Source organism: Lepidochelys kempii, chromosome 12 (assembly GCF_965140285.1).
Source record: "Lepidochelys kempii isolate rLepKem1 chromosome 12, rLepKem1.hap1, whole genome shotgun sequence".
NCBI classification, from domain to species: domain Eukaryota; kingdom Metazoa; phylum Chordata; order Testudines; family Cheloniidae; genus Lepidochelys; species Lepidochelys kempii.
In genome coordinates this window covers 4,104,091-4,118,474 of record NC_136391.1, presented here as the reverse complement: position 1 = coordinate 4,118,474, position 14,384 = coordinate 4,104,091, and the positions used below count along the sequence as shown (strand labels likewise).

General features: G+C 61.2%; 1 protein-coding gene across 8 annotated transcripts in view; it reads right to left on the bottom strand.

Moving 5' to 3' along the window:
• MTSS2 (MTSS I-BAR domain containing 2) overlaps nt 1-14,384 on the bottom strand; it is a 91,648-nt gene that overhangs the window by 58,174 nt on the left and 19,090 nt on the right. For all 8 annotated transcript variants that reach the window (XM_073307171.2, XM_073307169.2, XM_073307172.2 and 5 more), the window contains exons 2-3: nt 7,131-7,192; nt 5,605-5,678 (exon numbers count right to left, since the gene is read on the bottom strand). In XM_073307171.2, coding sequence (XP_073163272.1) covers nt 5,605-5,678; nt 7,131-7,192 — 136 coding nt within the window. The remainder of the gene's footprint in view (nt 1-5,604; nt 5,679-7,130; nt 7,193-14,384) is intronic.

Below are 14,384 nucleotides of genomic sequence, written 5' to 3'. Positions count from 1 at the left end.
GGTTTGGGTGTGGGAGGGGGGTGAGGGCTACAGCTGGGGGTACAGGCTCTGGGGTGGAGCTAGTGATGAGCGGCTTGGGCTTGGAGGATTGGGCTGCAGGAGAGGGCTCCAGGCTGGGGCACAGAGTTGGGATGTGGGAGGGGGTATGGGCTCTGGGCTGGGCATGCGGGCTCCAGGATGGGGCAGGAGGTTGGGGTGCAGGGGGAAGTGAGGGCTCCGGCTGCGGGCTCTGGGGTGGGGCCGGAGATGAGGGTTTGGGGTGCAGGAGAGGGATGCGGGCTGGGGCAGGGGGTTGGGGTGAGGGCTCTGCCTGGGGGCATAGGCTCTGGGGTGGGGCCACGGTTTGGGGTGCAGGATGGGGTGTTGGGTAGGAGCTCCAGGCTGTGCTTATCTCAGGAGGTTCCTGGGAAGTTACCGACATCTCCCTCCGGCTCCTAAGCGGAGGCATGACCACATGGCTCGCTGTACTGCCCACACCTGCAGGCACCGCCCCCTCGGCTCCCATTGGCCACGGTTCCTGGCCAATGGGAGCAGCTGAGCTGGCACTGGGGACGGGGGCAGCACACACAGCTCCAGTGGCTGTCCCCCCACCTAGGAGCCAGAGGGAGATGCTGGCAGCTTCCTGGAAGCCACGAGGAGCTGGGTAGGGAGCCTGCCTGCGCCGCTGACTGGACTTTTAATAGCCCGGTCAGCAGTGCTGCCAGGGTCCCTTAACCCTGCCGCCTTTCCATGAGCTGCTTCCTCCCCTCCCTTCTCCCCAGAGTAACCGTGGGCTCCTTGTCTCTATAGCCCCCAACTCACCCCCCTTCCCCCAGGGAGTGACTGCAGCCCCCTCTGCTTCCACTCTCCTATCTAGACAAACCCTGCCTGCTCCCCCCAGGTGAGCTCACCTAATCAGGGCTTTGCCTGGATTGCAGCCAACTGGCCCAATTCAGCTCTTGCAGGGCCAGCGTGGGGAGCTCACCCTGTCAAAAGCTAGTGCAGGTTCCCACGCTGGCAAGTTTCACTATCTCTGCACTGAGAGGAGAAGGGGGCTTAACAGAATAAATGTACACTGCTCTCTTTGGAGGAAGGAAGGGGAGGCAGGCAGCCCCAGCATGTGTAGAGTGTGTCATACTGGTTATAGTCAGGGGTGAAAGTAACTTAAAGGACTTACCGGTACTCTGGAGTCCTGAGCAGGGGGCGTGGCTTCAACCGGAAGAGGCGGGGCCTTTAAATACCTGGGCCCTTTAAATCAAGATTTAAAGCCCTGGGGCTCCGGCTGTGGCTGGGAGCCCCAGGGCCTTTAAATCATCCCCAGCGCTCCCAGCTGCAGAGACAGCTGGGAGCCCCGGGGCAATTTAAAGGGCCCTGGGCTGTGGCTGCTGCTACCGAGTGGAACTCGGGGCCCTTTAAAGCACCCCCCGAGCCCCGCTGCCGGAGCCCCGGGGTAGCGGTGGCAGGGCTCCGGCGGTGATTTAAAGGGCCCGGAGCTCTGCTGTGGGGAGCCCGGGGCCCTTTAAAGCACCAGCCTGGGGAAGCTGGTCTGGTCTGGCACAGCGTACTGGCTCTTGCCGGTACGTCGTACTGGACCGGACCGGACCGGCTTACTTTCACCTCTGGTTATAGTGCAGGGGAACGTGTCTCCTTCATCCCTAACTCACACACTGGTGCTGAGAGAGACTTTGCTCCCTGGGCTGGTGACTCCATCTTCCACCTAACACCAGTGTCTGGCCTTAGAGATTTCTGCTTTTCTGCTCGAGACCTCCATCACTGCAGAGGATCGGGCAAAGGCAGAGTCCATCACATGCCAGCCCCGTGAGCCAGTTCATGGTCTTCTCCTCTCAAAGGCTGCCCTGCAGCCCATTCCAGCTGAGCACCGACATTCAGGTTCTGCTCCTCTTCATGGCAATACCCAGAGTTCATTCCAGGCGGAGGTCCAAACCCATTTCTGGATCTTTTTCCAATTGTGCGGGAGTGACACCCGCATGAACTGACTAGTGAACTGCTTTCACAGATGATTCTCACCAGTGAACCTGGCCTGGATTTTCTTGTCCTCTTAGAAGAGACTCCAGGGAGCCAGATGTCACACTGATCAGTGAGAGCCAGACAACACAACGGGCCAAACCCAGCCCTGCTGCAGCCGCGGAGCTCCATGGCAGACCAAATCCGAGCTGCAAGTGCCACCTCTGTGCCTTAGTTGACAAAGACAGGGGCCAGATTCAGGCCTGGTGTAGGGCTGCCTTGGGCCCATAGCCTGAATCCAACCGAGGCACAGCGCCCCGCAGCTAGCAGCTTGTGCGGTCCGAATGTGTCAGAACCACGCTGTCCCCAAAAAGCAATCAGCCCTGTTCCCTACGGTCTCAGTCTGGCATTGCAGCTCTTCCCTGCCCCACGGAGAAGCATCTGTGCTCCGAGAGCCTGCGTACAAGGGTCCCGCTGTGTTCAGGAGGAAAGCTAGCGAACTACGGGGAAAAAACACACTATTGGCCTAAGCTGCCAGCACAGCCTGGCCACGCTGCTCGTCAGCCCTGCCCGACCGAGTCTAGCGCTCTGGGAGGAGAAGCTGACCCACGCAGTCACGGTCCACACTGCTTCCCTTTGGCTGGGCCCGGGAGACAGCCCCACCGCATGGATCTGCATTGTAGCCCCAGTGACCCAGTCTGGAACCCACGCCTCAGCCCCGGGCCCCAGCCCTGCTCCCCGATCATGCTTGAGAGACCAGGCCCTGGCCCCAAGGAGGCGAGACAAATTGGGTCCGCAGACTGGTTACGAATGAGGGTTTTTAACTGGTCTGGCAATCCCAGTCCTCGGCACACCATGTCCAGGGGTCCTGTTCTCCTTAGCTCACTCCAAACCGCAGTGCCTGAGCTGTACAGAGTGCTGGGTGCATTGTAGGTAAAGCCCCGATTGTATTCTCTCTCTTCAGTCTGGGTTTGCTGGCTACACTGAGGGTAGCTGCTGTCATTGGCCCAGGCGCCATCAGACACAGATCAAATGCAATCAGATCTGGAGAGGCCAGTGCTGTAGCCACCTAGTTTCCCCACTGGGGGCAAAAAAGGATAGATCTCATTTGCACATGCAAATATTCACCCATAATGCATTCTGCCAGACCCACTCCCACCACACACAGATAGGTGTAAGGGTCCCCTCCCCACAGCCTGCTCCTGCTCCCTCAGGGTTTCCACTGACTAACCCTCAGTGGTATCACTGGGCAGAGACACAGTGAGCAGGAGGCCAGTGGGGTGTGAGGATGCGTACGAGGTAAACACACAGGGATGTCACAGGAGATTAGTGATGTCCTCTTACTACTGGCCTCTCCCATCCTGGTCCAAAACCAAATTAACCCATGGATCAGGCGCCAATGAGCTCATGCACCCAGGCTATCCGGGAGAGAAACCCTGGGACAACTCAGAACAACACGCGCTCTGTGAAGAAAACAACAGTCGCTGTGTTTTGGGTTGTTCCCATGTCTGTGACCCCACCCAAACCTCGGGGTCCAGCTAGGAGCTGCTGGAGCCAGCAGGCTTGGCCTCAGTCCTCCCCCCAGTCCTCAGTGGCATCTGACCTCCTTTGTAAATCCCAGCCTTGCTTTGCTGACTTTTCTATTTCCTGTGCCCCAGTCTCCAGTAATCACACTGCACATCTGTCCACGGCTTCCCTTCGTGCCCCTTTGCAGGGGATCCTGCGCCTTGGCTGCAGCCGGGGATGGGGGGAAGGAGACAGTGAGGCGACGCACGGGGAACAAGACACACAAGCACATCTGTACTGGCCATCTGCAGCGGAGTGCAGCCCAACCCTCGTTAGCACTGCCAAGAGGCCAGGCTTGGTACAGGGCTTCTAAATGTGAAGGAGCATCAAGAGTGGGGCCAGTGGGGGTCAAGGCAAGCTGGGCCCAGCTTCCAGCCGGGCTCCTGGGAGTGGGTCAGTAACTCACAGGGGGTGGCTAACCCCCTGCCCAACGAGATCCTGACACTGGCTTCCACTCTTTGCTTCTTAAGGTTGAAGTGGGTGCCCAGGTGAGAGAGACAGGAGAATGGGGATGCTGCAAACATCTCGTCAGCGGAAGGGCATTGCCCTTCCGGCCCCCGCTGCCCTTATCACCAGGCAATACCACTGCGATCGCTCTGCCCAACCCCAGCCTCTCCGGGCTGAGGATCCCAAAGCACCTTGCAAACAGGAACAAATTCACGTTGCAGGCGGGCACCAGTGTGCCCATTTTACAGCTGGGGAAACTGAAGCCCAGTGATGCTCAATCCTGAAGCCATCAGTCAGGAGGAGAAGGCAGGAGTCCTGGCTCTCCTGCTCTAAGCATACAACACTAGCTCTCTCAAGCACAGGTGGGGAATCCTTTGCATGTCCTAATGCAGTTGCTCCTCCCACCTCTCCCTTCAACAGCCATTAGGCATGGAAAGATGGAGCAGGTGTTTGAAGTTCACGCTCGGCCTCAGTGACGTGCTCTAGGATGTGCAACTAAAGCAACATAGAGAAAGAAACTCTCTTAAAGCCAGGCACAGTTTGTCCACCCACCCTGGTCACTGCATCGTATTTGTACCGTTCTAAGTGGTCGTTCAAGCGACCAACAAAAACCCATTGCCCAGCAGCTGGTCTTTACCCAAACTGCGTGTTCAAGCTCTGTCTATACTAGGAAATTGACGCACTGCTGAAGGCCGATGTCAGCAATGGGCCCCCCTGAACCAGTGCTGGAAGCATTGAAATTGCTCATTTGGAGGGAACAAAAGCCTCCCAGTGTCACCACAGAACGTGTGATGATACCTGGTCCGTGCAGTCGCGGGCCTGAGTTTCAGGGGTGCTGAGCATCCGCCGCTCCTGGGGTTGCTGTGGGTGTTCAGCACGTCTGAAAATCAGGCCCTGGGGGGAAAACGCCCAAAGTTCTCGCTCCAGCTCTCAAAGGAGCGCCTCGGCATTGAACCGGCGGGTCCCTGGCGCCCCACAGTAGCGCCCAGGGGCAGCCCCTCCAGCTTCCTGAGGAAGAGGCGCTGAGAGGCTGCCAGAGAGAATTCAGGCTAGCTTCGCAGCGAGCCGCAAGCACAGCAGACTTCGGGTGCACAGGGAGCGCCGAGCACATGCCCGTGCAGTGCAGCCAGCGGACGGGTGCCACGGGCGAGGCTCAGTGCCCGGGCGAAGGAGCCCTGCCGAACTTCGGGCGCACCTGCCTCTGCCGGCTCCTCTTTTCAGCCCTGCCTTTGGCTCCTGTCTTGGTCTCTCTCCTTCCTCTCCCACCCTCCTATTTGTTGCAATCCTCCCCACCCCATGACCCCATTCTCCCCTCATCTGTCCGTCCACTCCCACTCTTCGCTTCGCCCACCCTTTCCATCCGATCTCCTCTCTCTTCCCTCCCTCCTGAGGCACAAAGTTGCCCTGTCTGGGCTCCCCACACGCAGTAGCTTCAGAGTTCTGTGCCCCGAGGACTCTCACACACACCGGGTGATGGACCAGCTTCACGACCAGTCTTCCACGGACAATACTGCTCCCCACCGCCCCACACACACACCGAAAAACCCTGTGAAAGCAAATCTCTGGGCAGGGAGTCTGCTATGGGAGTGCCAGTCAAGCTGGCTTTGAGTGTGCTGTCTGCAGGGGGCTTCTGAGCAGCAGGCCTACCTCGTGTGTTGGTGGCCATGTCTGCCACTTTCTGGAAGGCGTCCAGGAAGGCGACTGCTGCCAGCACTGTAGTCCTGAGGCACAAAGAGATGGATGCATACGTCAGCTGGGAGTCCAAAGGACTAATGCAGTGCACCTTCTACTGATCCCTACACACAGGAACGCCCACACACTCAAATCCCAACGGGCCATACCACTGTATCCTGTCTCGAGCAGCGGCTATTATCTGACTCTTCAAAGGAAGCATAAATAACATCCCCTAACAAGTTGTCCAGTATTGTACATAGGGGAAATACCTTCCTGACCCCTGCTGTGATCATCCTTTGCTCGGAAGCATGAGATTAGCTCATCCCTACCCTAGCCAGCACAGTAGCTACCTTTATTACTAACAGCCATGCCGTTATGCAGCCCCAACCTTTAGCACAATGTCCTGATGCAGCAGTGAGTTCCACAGGTTGCTTGTCAAGAGAATGGGTGTGACCCTAGGCACCCCTGTATTCACATCCTATGCACAACAGCAGTAATATCTGAACAAAATACGCCTTGTGAGCTATCATATAAAAGCTTATAACATGTTGGTTATTAACATAATTGTAAAATGCATATGTTAAAGTTATATGTGAAGTTATGGATTCCCTCCGTATGATGTGATTAGAACATGTTCAAGATCAGCCAGCCTAGCCTCGGTAAAGGTGATAAACAGGTCAGTCCTAGACACAGGAATGGGGGTTTACCTCAATTTACCTATTAGCAGTAAACAGAGCCCTCACACTAAACCAGCGAGGGTTATCCTGTTCCTGAACTCCAGCGACAAGGAATTAACCTGGCTCCGGCACCCCCGCGAGACACAGGAGGCTGAATCCCCAGCAGGCCTTCCTGACTTGTGAGACAAAGGGCTAGTCTACACTAGAATTGCTACATCGCTCAGCTAATCAGAAAGGGGGAGCTCCCAACCAACGCTCACGACACCTGCGTCCGTGCTGGCGGTACCAGCATGGCGCTGGGCCGGCAGTCAGCTAAGGGGCTTTCTGGCCCCAGTACAGCACAGGGGCCTAGAGGGGCCATAGTGGGGGGAATGCTTGGCTTCTAAGCCTGCTGCTGCCACCGCCTTGCTCCGTATCCTTGGCCAGCTGCCTTATCTTCTCCGCGCCTCCGTTTTGCCATCTATTGGTACTGGTCCCCTTAGTGAAACTCTTTGAGCTCTCGCTTTTAAAAGTCACTAGTTTAGTCTCTGAGTCGCACGCCCAGCACATGGGGGTTCAACTGGCAAGTGCCTGGCTCTTGTTTGGATCCTCAAGCAGCTTCCTCCTGCTGCCTGGTGTGCTGGGCTGCAGAGCTGCAGCCAGCCTCTGTGCTGGGGCTTTGCCAGCTCTCTTCTTACATTCATCACCTGAATTCCCGAGCAGCTGGCACTGGCCTGGCTGGAGAGCAGAGCTGCTCTGCATGGCCTCCTTCAGTCAGCTTTGTGGGACTGCAAGGTCCTTCCCAGCAGCATTCAACCTGGTGCAGATCCCGGGACGACTCACCTGAGCTGGGAGTGCAGCTTAGTTGCCTTGGAGTTGAAATCTTCCCAGATGGGGTAGGAGCTCTGAAACAACAGAAAGCAGAGAGAGATGAAGAACCAGAGGAGAGCTCTCAGATCACAGGGTGTGTCCTCTCACACGGTTTCTCAGGGATGTCCCATACAACCCCAGGCACTTTTAAATGCACTTTTAAATCCCCCAGCCAGCCTGGCCCCAGCGCGGCCTGCTCCTCCCTCGCACACCAGCCTAGCCGTGCAGAGTGCAATGCAGGAGTGATATGAGAGAGATGCTCGTCTGGCCCCCTGCCCCATAGGAGCAGAGCTGCTCACACATCCCTGGGAGCAGGGCAGGGCTGTTCTCTCATGGGAGCCGAGGCACAGAGACACCAAGTGACTTGCCCACAGTCACACGAAAAATCTGTGACCGTGCGAGGAACTGTCTCACAAGGCCAAGGCTCTTGCCCGGACCACTAGCCTCCCACCCCCACCCCCACCCCCAGGGCAGAGAGCTGACCTCCTATCAGGTATCTGTCTCACAGGATTCACTCCCAAGGGGCCCCGGCACGCTGCCCTCTCATTAGCTGGACAGCATGCTAGATTTGTGGCTAAGATGACCAGTCTGGGGCTATTTTCCTTCCCCACCCCCGTTCAGAATCCCAGGGTCTCCTGTGTGCAGTGTAACCCCCATATCACTGGTGGTCCTGTCACCCGAGAATCATCCCACTGCACTCCACGGAGTTACCCCAGGAAGGACGTTTATCCCAGAATCTGATTTCACAAAGAGCCCCGACTCCCGGGTGCTGCAGAGCTCATACAAGCTCAGGATTTCTGCACAGCCCCCTGAGGCCAGAGAACCAAATAGACCATACAGGAGAGCTCAGGGCTAGACCATAGCAGGGGCTGTTTTACGGTAGCCAAGGGCAGGGATGCAGGAGAGACAGGGCCTGAAACTGGAATGACCCATGATTTTCCATTTGGGAAGGGCAGATCCGTCCATCTCAGGGTTTGAATTTCTGCAGTGAGTATGACAAAGCAACCAGCCTCTCACTTCCCCCCACCCGCCCAGCAAACCCAGCCTAATCCAGCTGAGCAGCCGGGCCAGCTGCAGGGTCGCTCTACCAACGCGGTGGTGTGCAGGGTGAAAGCGGACAGCAGGAGCAGTGATTTACAAGCGGGTTCCCCAGACCTCATAAGAGCAAAGCCCCCTCCTCTGGCTGCAGCTGGCCAGTCTGCCCCCCTGTGGGGCAGGTCTTCGAGTGCAGGGAGCTGAGAGGGGCTTGGGCGTTTTAAAACAACTCACCCAAGCAGATGCACTTGATGCAGCACAAAAGTGCAGCTGGCTGATGGACGCTGCAGTCAGATTGCAGCACAGGTAGAGCTGGGTGGGAAAACCTTTCCCCAGCCCAGACGTTTTCCCGTGTTTGAACGTTTTTCCCATTGTGAATCAGCAGGAAGAGGTGAAATCTCAACATTTCTTGGACACTGAATACCCCCCCACCCACTTCCGCCTCCCCAACCCCCGCCAAAGACTTCTTTAGTTCAGGTGAATTGAAATATTTTGCTTCAGTGATGATCATGTTCAAACGTGATTTTTACTCCCATTCACGCACGTTTGGACATGGAAAATCATTGGGAACTGGAACCCTATTCAGAACGGGTCCAAAGGACACGCTGACCGTTTCAGAACTTGGTTGCGAGTTGAGACCTTTGGCCAAACCGACCCTTTCCCGCAAACCGGTGCACTGTCTACAAACAGGTGTTCTCCGTGAAAAGGCATTTTGGGTGAACCATTTCCCAGGCTCACAATCCATGGGACCATCGTGCCTCCCCCGGGTTGAGCACACCCAGCTCCCATTGCAATCATCGGACACTGCGGGGGCTCAGTTCCTCTGAGAGCCAGGCCACACCAGGCACCGCAGGGAGAGGCAGGGCTGGGACAGCGAAAGGCCTTTTGTCTCCAGGTCACTGAGTCCAATCTGGCCCACGTCAATGCCAATGGGCCGGCTCTCTCCTGGCCGATCGCCTCTGTGCTCGGAGCCTGTCTGTTGGGATGTACTGATTCCCTGCTCTGGCCCAGTCCCGGCAGATCTCCAGCTCCTGCAGTCAGGAATGAGGGGCGGGTGGGTTCCCAGAAGGCCTGATCCTAGGGCCCCATGGGGCCCCTCCTGCAGCAGAACGACTCAGCGTGAGCTGGTGTATCAGAGTGCGGCTGGAGAACATAAGCAAGGAGTGGACTGGCACCATGCCGGCAGGGGCAGCTCCTGGGAAAAGGGCAGGGCGCAAGCAGAGACCGAGTTTATTCCTTGGCCCCAGGTACATGACCCAGGTAGGGGTTACAGCCACGGATGGACACAACAAAAAGCCCAAGGAAGACTGGGGTGGCGGGAGGCTCGTTTCCTTGACTTCAGCTCAGCACTTCCAGCCTGAGCCATCGACAGCAACAAGCCGTGCCCGGCGGGTGGGTCAGCATGGGACAGCGATGCTTTTGGGTCTGGGTGAGTGACGCCCAGGGACACCCGCTCGAAAAGGAATCCTGACGGCTCCGGTCAGCGCCCCTGCCCGGGCTGTTGCGTGTCCTGTTCCCGGCGCCACGGCGGGGCTGGAGGGCTCCCTGCTAGCGCCGGGCCATGGCCCGCACAGCTCCCAGGTCCAGAAGCAGCCGGCACCTCCAGTTCGTAGCCTTAGGGGCTGCCGGGGGGTGAGGTGGGGGTCCGCGGGGTGGGGTGGGGGTCCGCAGGCTGCCCCGCCCCCAGGCGCAGCTCCCATCGGCTGGGTCAGGGCAGGGGAGGACTAGTACCGCTCGCCAGTGCTGAGCAGGCAGCTGTTGAGGGGTCTCCCGCTGCTGCCCAGCCTCTTCTCCGGGCGCTCCTCGTGTGCCCGGGCTCCAGTGCCCCGTCTGCCTGCCCGCCTGTCACCCCGTCGCCGGCACCCAGCAGTGGGAGGTGCGTGTATCCCCGTCTCCCAGGGCTGGGAATGGGGCTGCACCCCCGTCCCCCTCACTGCATCCTTCCCGCCCCAACCCATCCCCCCTCACTGCATCCCTCCCGTCCCAACCCCTCTGCACCCCCGTCCCCCTCACTGCATCCTTCCTGCCCCAACCCATCCCCCCTCACTGCATCCCTCCCGTCCCAACCCCTCTGCACCCCCGTCCCCTCACTGCATCCTTCCCGCCCCAACCTATCCCCCCTCACTGCATCCCTCCCGTCCCAACCCCTCTGCACCCCCGTCCCCTCACTGCATCCTTCCCGCCCCAACACATCCCCCCTCACTGCATCCCTCCCCGTCCCAACCCCTCTGCACCCCCGTCCCCCTCACTGCATCCTTCCCGCCCCAACCCATCCCCCCTCACTGCATCCCTCCCGTCCCAACCCCTCTGCACCCCCGTCCCCTCACTGCATCCTTCCCGCCCCAACGCATCCCCCCTCACTGCATCCCTCCCCGTCCCAACCCCTCTGCACCCCCGTCCCCTCACTGCATCCTTCCCGCCCCAACCCATCCCCCCTCACTGCATCCCTCCCCGTCCCAACCCCTCTGCACCCCCGTCCCCCTCACTGCATCCTTCCCGCCCCAACCCATCCCCCCTCACTGCATCCCTCCTGTCCCAACCCCTCTGCACCCCCGTCCCCCTCACTGCATCCTTCCCGCCCCAACCCATCCCCCCTCACTGCATCCCTCCCCGTCCCAACCCCTCTGCACCCCCATCCCCCTCACTGCATCCTTCCCGCCCCAACCCATCCCCCCTCACTGCATCCCTCCCCGTCCCAACCCCTCTGCACCCCCATCCCCCTCACTGCATCCTTCCCGCCCCAACCCATCCCCCCTCACTGCATCCCTCCCCGTCCCAACCCCTCTGCACCCCCATCCCCCTCACTGCATCCTTCCCGCCCCAACCCATCCCCCCTCACTGCATCCCTCCCCGTCCCAACCCCTCTGCACCCCCGTCCCCCTCACTGCATCCTTCCCGCCCCAACCCATCCCCCCTCACTGCATCCCTCCTGTCCCAACCCCTCTGCACCCCCGTCCCCCTCACTGCATCCTTCCCGCCCCAACGCATCCCCCCTCACTGCATCCCTCCCCGTCCCAACCCCTCTGCACCCCCGTCCCCCTCACTGCATCCTTCCCGCCCCAACCCATCCCCCCTCACTGCATCCCTCCCGTCCCAACCCCTCTGCACCCCCGTCCCCCTCACTGCATCCTTCCCGCCCCAACGCATCCCCCCTCACTGCATCCCTCCCCGTCCCAACCCCTCTGCACCCCCGTCCCCCTCACTGCATCCTTCCCGCCCCAACCCATCCCCCTCACTGCATCCCTCCCCGTCCCAACCCCTCTGCACCCCCGTCCCCCTCACTGCATCCTTCCCGCCCCAACCCATCCCCCCTCACTGCATCCCTCCCGTCCCAACCCCTCTGCACCCCCGTCCCTCTCACTTTTGCATCCTTCCCGCCCCAACCCATCCCCCCTCACTGCATCCCTCCCCGTCCCAACCCCTCTGCACCCCCGTCCCCCTCACTGCATCCTTCCTGCCCCAACCCATCCCCCCCACTGCATCCCTCCCGTCCCAACCCCTCTGCACCCCCGTCCCCTCACTGCATCCTTCCCGCCCCAACCTATCCCCCCTCACTGCATCCCTCCCGTCCCAACCCCTCTGCACCCCCGTCCCCTCACTGCATCCTTCCCGCCCCAACACATCCCCCCTCACTGCATCCCTCCCCGTCCCAACCCCTCTGCACCCCCGTCCCCCTCACTGCATCCTTCCCGCCCCAACCCATCCCCCCTCACTGCATCCCTCCCCGTCCCAACCCCTCTGCACCCCCGTCCCCCTCACTGCATCCTTCCCGCCCCAACCCATCCCCCCTCACTGCATCCCTCCTGTCCCAACCCCTCTGCACCCCCGTCCCCCTCACTGCATCCTTCCCGCCCCAACCCATCCCCCCTCACTGCATCCCTCCCGTCCCAACCCCTCTGCACCCCCGTCCCCCTCACTGCATCCTTCCTGCCCCAACCCATCCCCCCTCACTGCATCCCTCCCGTCCCAACCCCTCTGCACCCCCGTCCCCTCACTGCATCCTTCCCGCCCCAACCTATCCCCCCTCACTGCATCCCTCCCGTCCCAACCCCTCTGCACCCCCGTCCCCTCACTGCATCCTTCCCGCCCCAACACATCCCCCCTCACTGCATCCCTCCCCGTCCCAACCCCTCTGCACCCCCGTCCCCCTCACTGCATCCTTCCCGCCCCAACCCATCCCCCCTCACTGCATCCCTCCCCGTCCCAACCCCTCTGCACCCCCGTCCCCCTCACTGCATCCTTCCCGCCCCAACCCATCCCCCCTCACTGCATCCCTCCCGTCCCAACCCCTCTGCACCCCCGTCCCCCTCACTGCATCCTTCCCGCCCCAACGCATCCCCCCTCACTGCATCCCTCCCCGTCCCAACCCCTCTGCACCCCCGTCCCCCTCACTGCATCCTTCCCGCCCCAACCCATCCCCCCTCACTGCATCCCTCCCGTCCCAACCCCTCTGCACCCCCGTCCCCCTCACTGCATCCTTCCCGCCCCAACGCATCCCCCCTCACTGCATCCCTCCCCGTCCCAACCCCTCTGCACCCCCGTCCCCCTCACTGCATCCTTCCCGCCCCAACCCATCCCCCTCACTGCATCCCTCCCCGTCCCAACCCCTCTGCACCCCCGTCCCCCTCACTGCATCCTTCCCGCCCCAACCCATCCCCCCTCACTGCATCCCTCCCGTCCCAACCCCTCTGCACCCCCGTCCCTCTCACTTTTGCATCCTTCCCGCCCCAACCCATCCCCCCTCACTGCATCCCTCCCCGTCCCAACCCCTCTGCACCCCCGTCCCCCTCACTGCATCCTTCCTGCCCCAACCCATCCCCCCCACTGCATCCCTCCCGTCCCAACCCCTCTGCACCCCCGTCCCCTCACTGCATCCTTCCCGCCCCAACCTATCCCCCCTCACTGCATCCCTCCCGTCCCAACCCCTCTGCACCCCCGTCCCCTCACTGCATCCTTCCCGCCCCAACACATCCCCCCTCACTGCATCCCTCCCCGTCCCAACCCCTCTGCACCCCCGTCCCCCTCACTGCATCCTTCCCGCCCCAACCCATCCCCCCTCACTGCATCCCTCCCCGTCCCAACCCCTCTGCACCCCCGTCCCCCTCACTGCATCCTTCCCGCCCCAACCCATCCCCCCTCACTGCATCCCTCCTGTCCCAACCCCTCTGCACCCCCGTCCCCCTCACTGCATCCTTCCCGCCCCAACCCATCCCCCCTCACTGCATCCCTCCCCGTCCCAACCCCTCTGCACCCCCGTCCCCCTCACTGCATCCTTCCCGCCCCAACCCATCCCCCCTCACTGCATCCCTCCCGTCCCAACCCCTCTGCACCCCCGTCCCCCTCACTGCATCCTTCCCGCCCCAACGCATCCCCCCTCACTGCATCCCTCCCCGTCCCAACCCCTCTGCACCCCCGTCCCCCTCACTGCATCCTTCCCGCCCCAACCCATCCCCCTCACTGCATCCCTCCCCGTCCCAACCCCTCTGCACCCCCGTCCCCCTCACTGCATCCTTCCCGCCCCAACCCATCCCCCCTCACTGCATCCCTCCCGTCCCAACCCCTCTGCACCCCCGTCCCTCTCACTTTTGCATCCTTCCCGCCCCAACCCATCCCCCCTCACTGCATCCCTCCCCGTCCCAACCCCTCTGCACCCCCGTCCCCTCACTGCATCCTTCCCGCCCCAACCTATCCCCCCTCACTGCATCCCTCCCCGTCCCAACCCCTCTGCACCCCCGTCCCCCTCACTTTTGCATCCTTCCCGCCCCAACCCATCCCCCCTCACTGCATCCCTCCCCGTCCCAACCCCTCTGCACCCCCGTCCCCTCACTGCATCCTTCCCGCCCCAACCTATCCCCCCTCACTGCATCCCTCCCCGTCCCAACCCCTCTGCACCCCCGTCCCCCTCACTGCATCCTTCCCGCCCCAACCCATCCCCCCTCACTGCATCCCTCCTGTCCCAACCCCTCTGCACCCCCGTCCCCCTCACTGCATCCTTCCCGCCCCAACCCATCCCCCCTCACTGCATCCCTCCCGTCCCAACCCCTCTGCACCCCCGTCCCCTCACTGCATCCTTCCCGCCCCAACCTATCCCCCCTCACTGCATCCCTCCCTGCCCCTACCCCCCCACACCCTCATCACTGCATCCCTCCCTGTCTAACCCCCCCACACCCTTATCCGCCTCATCACTGCATC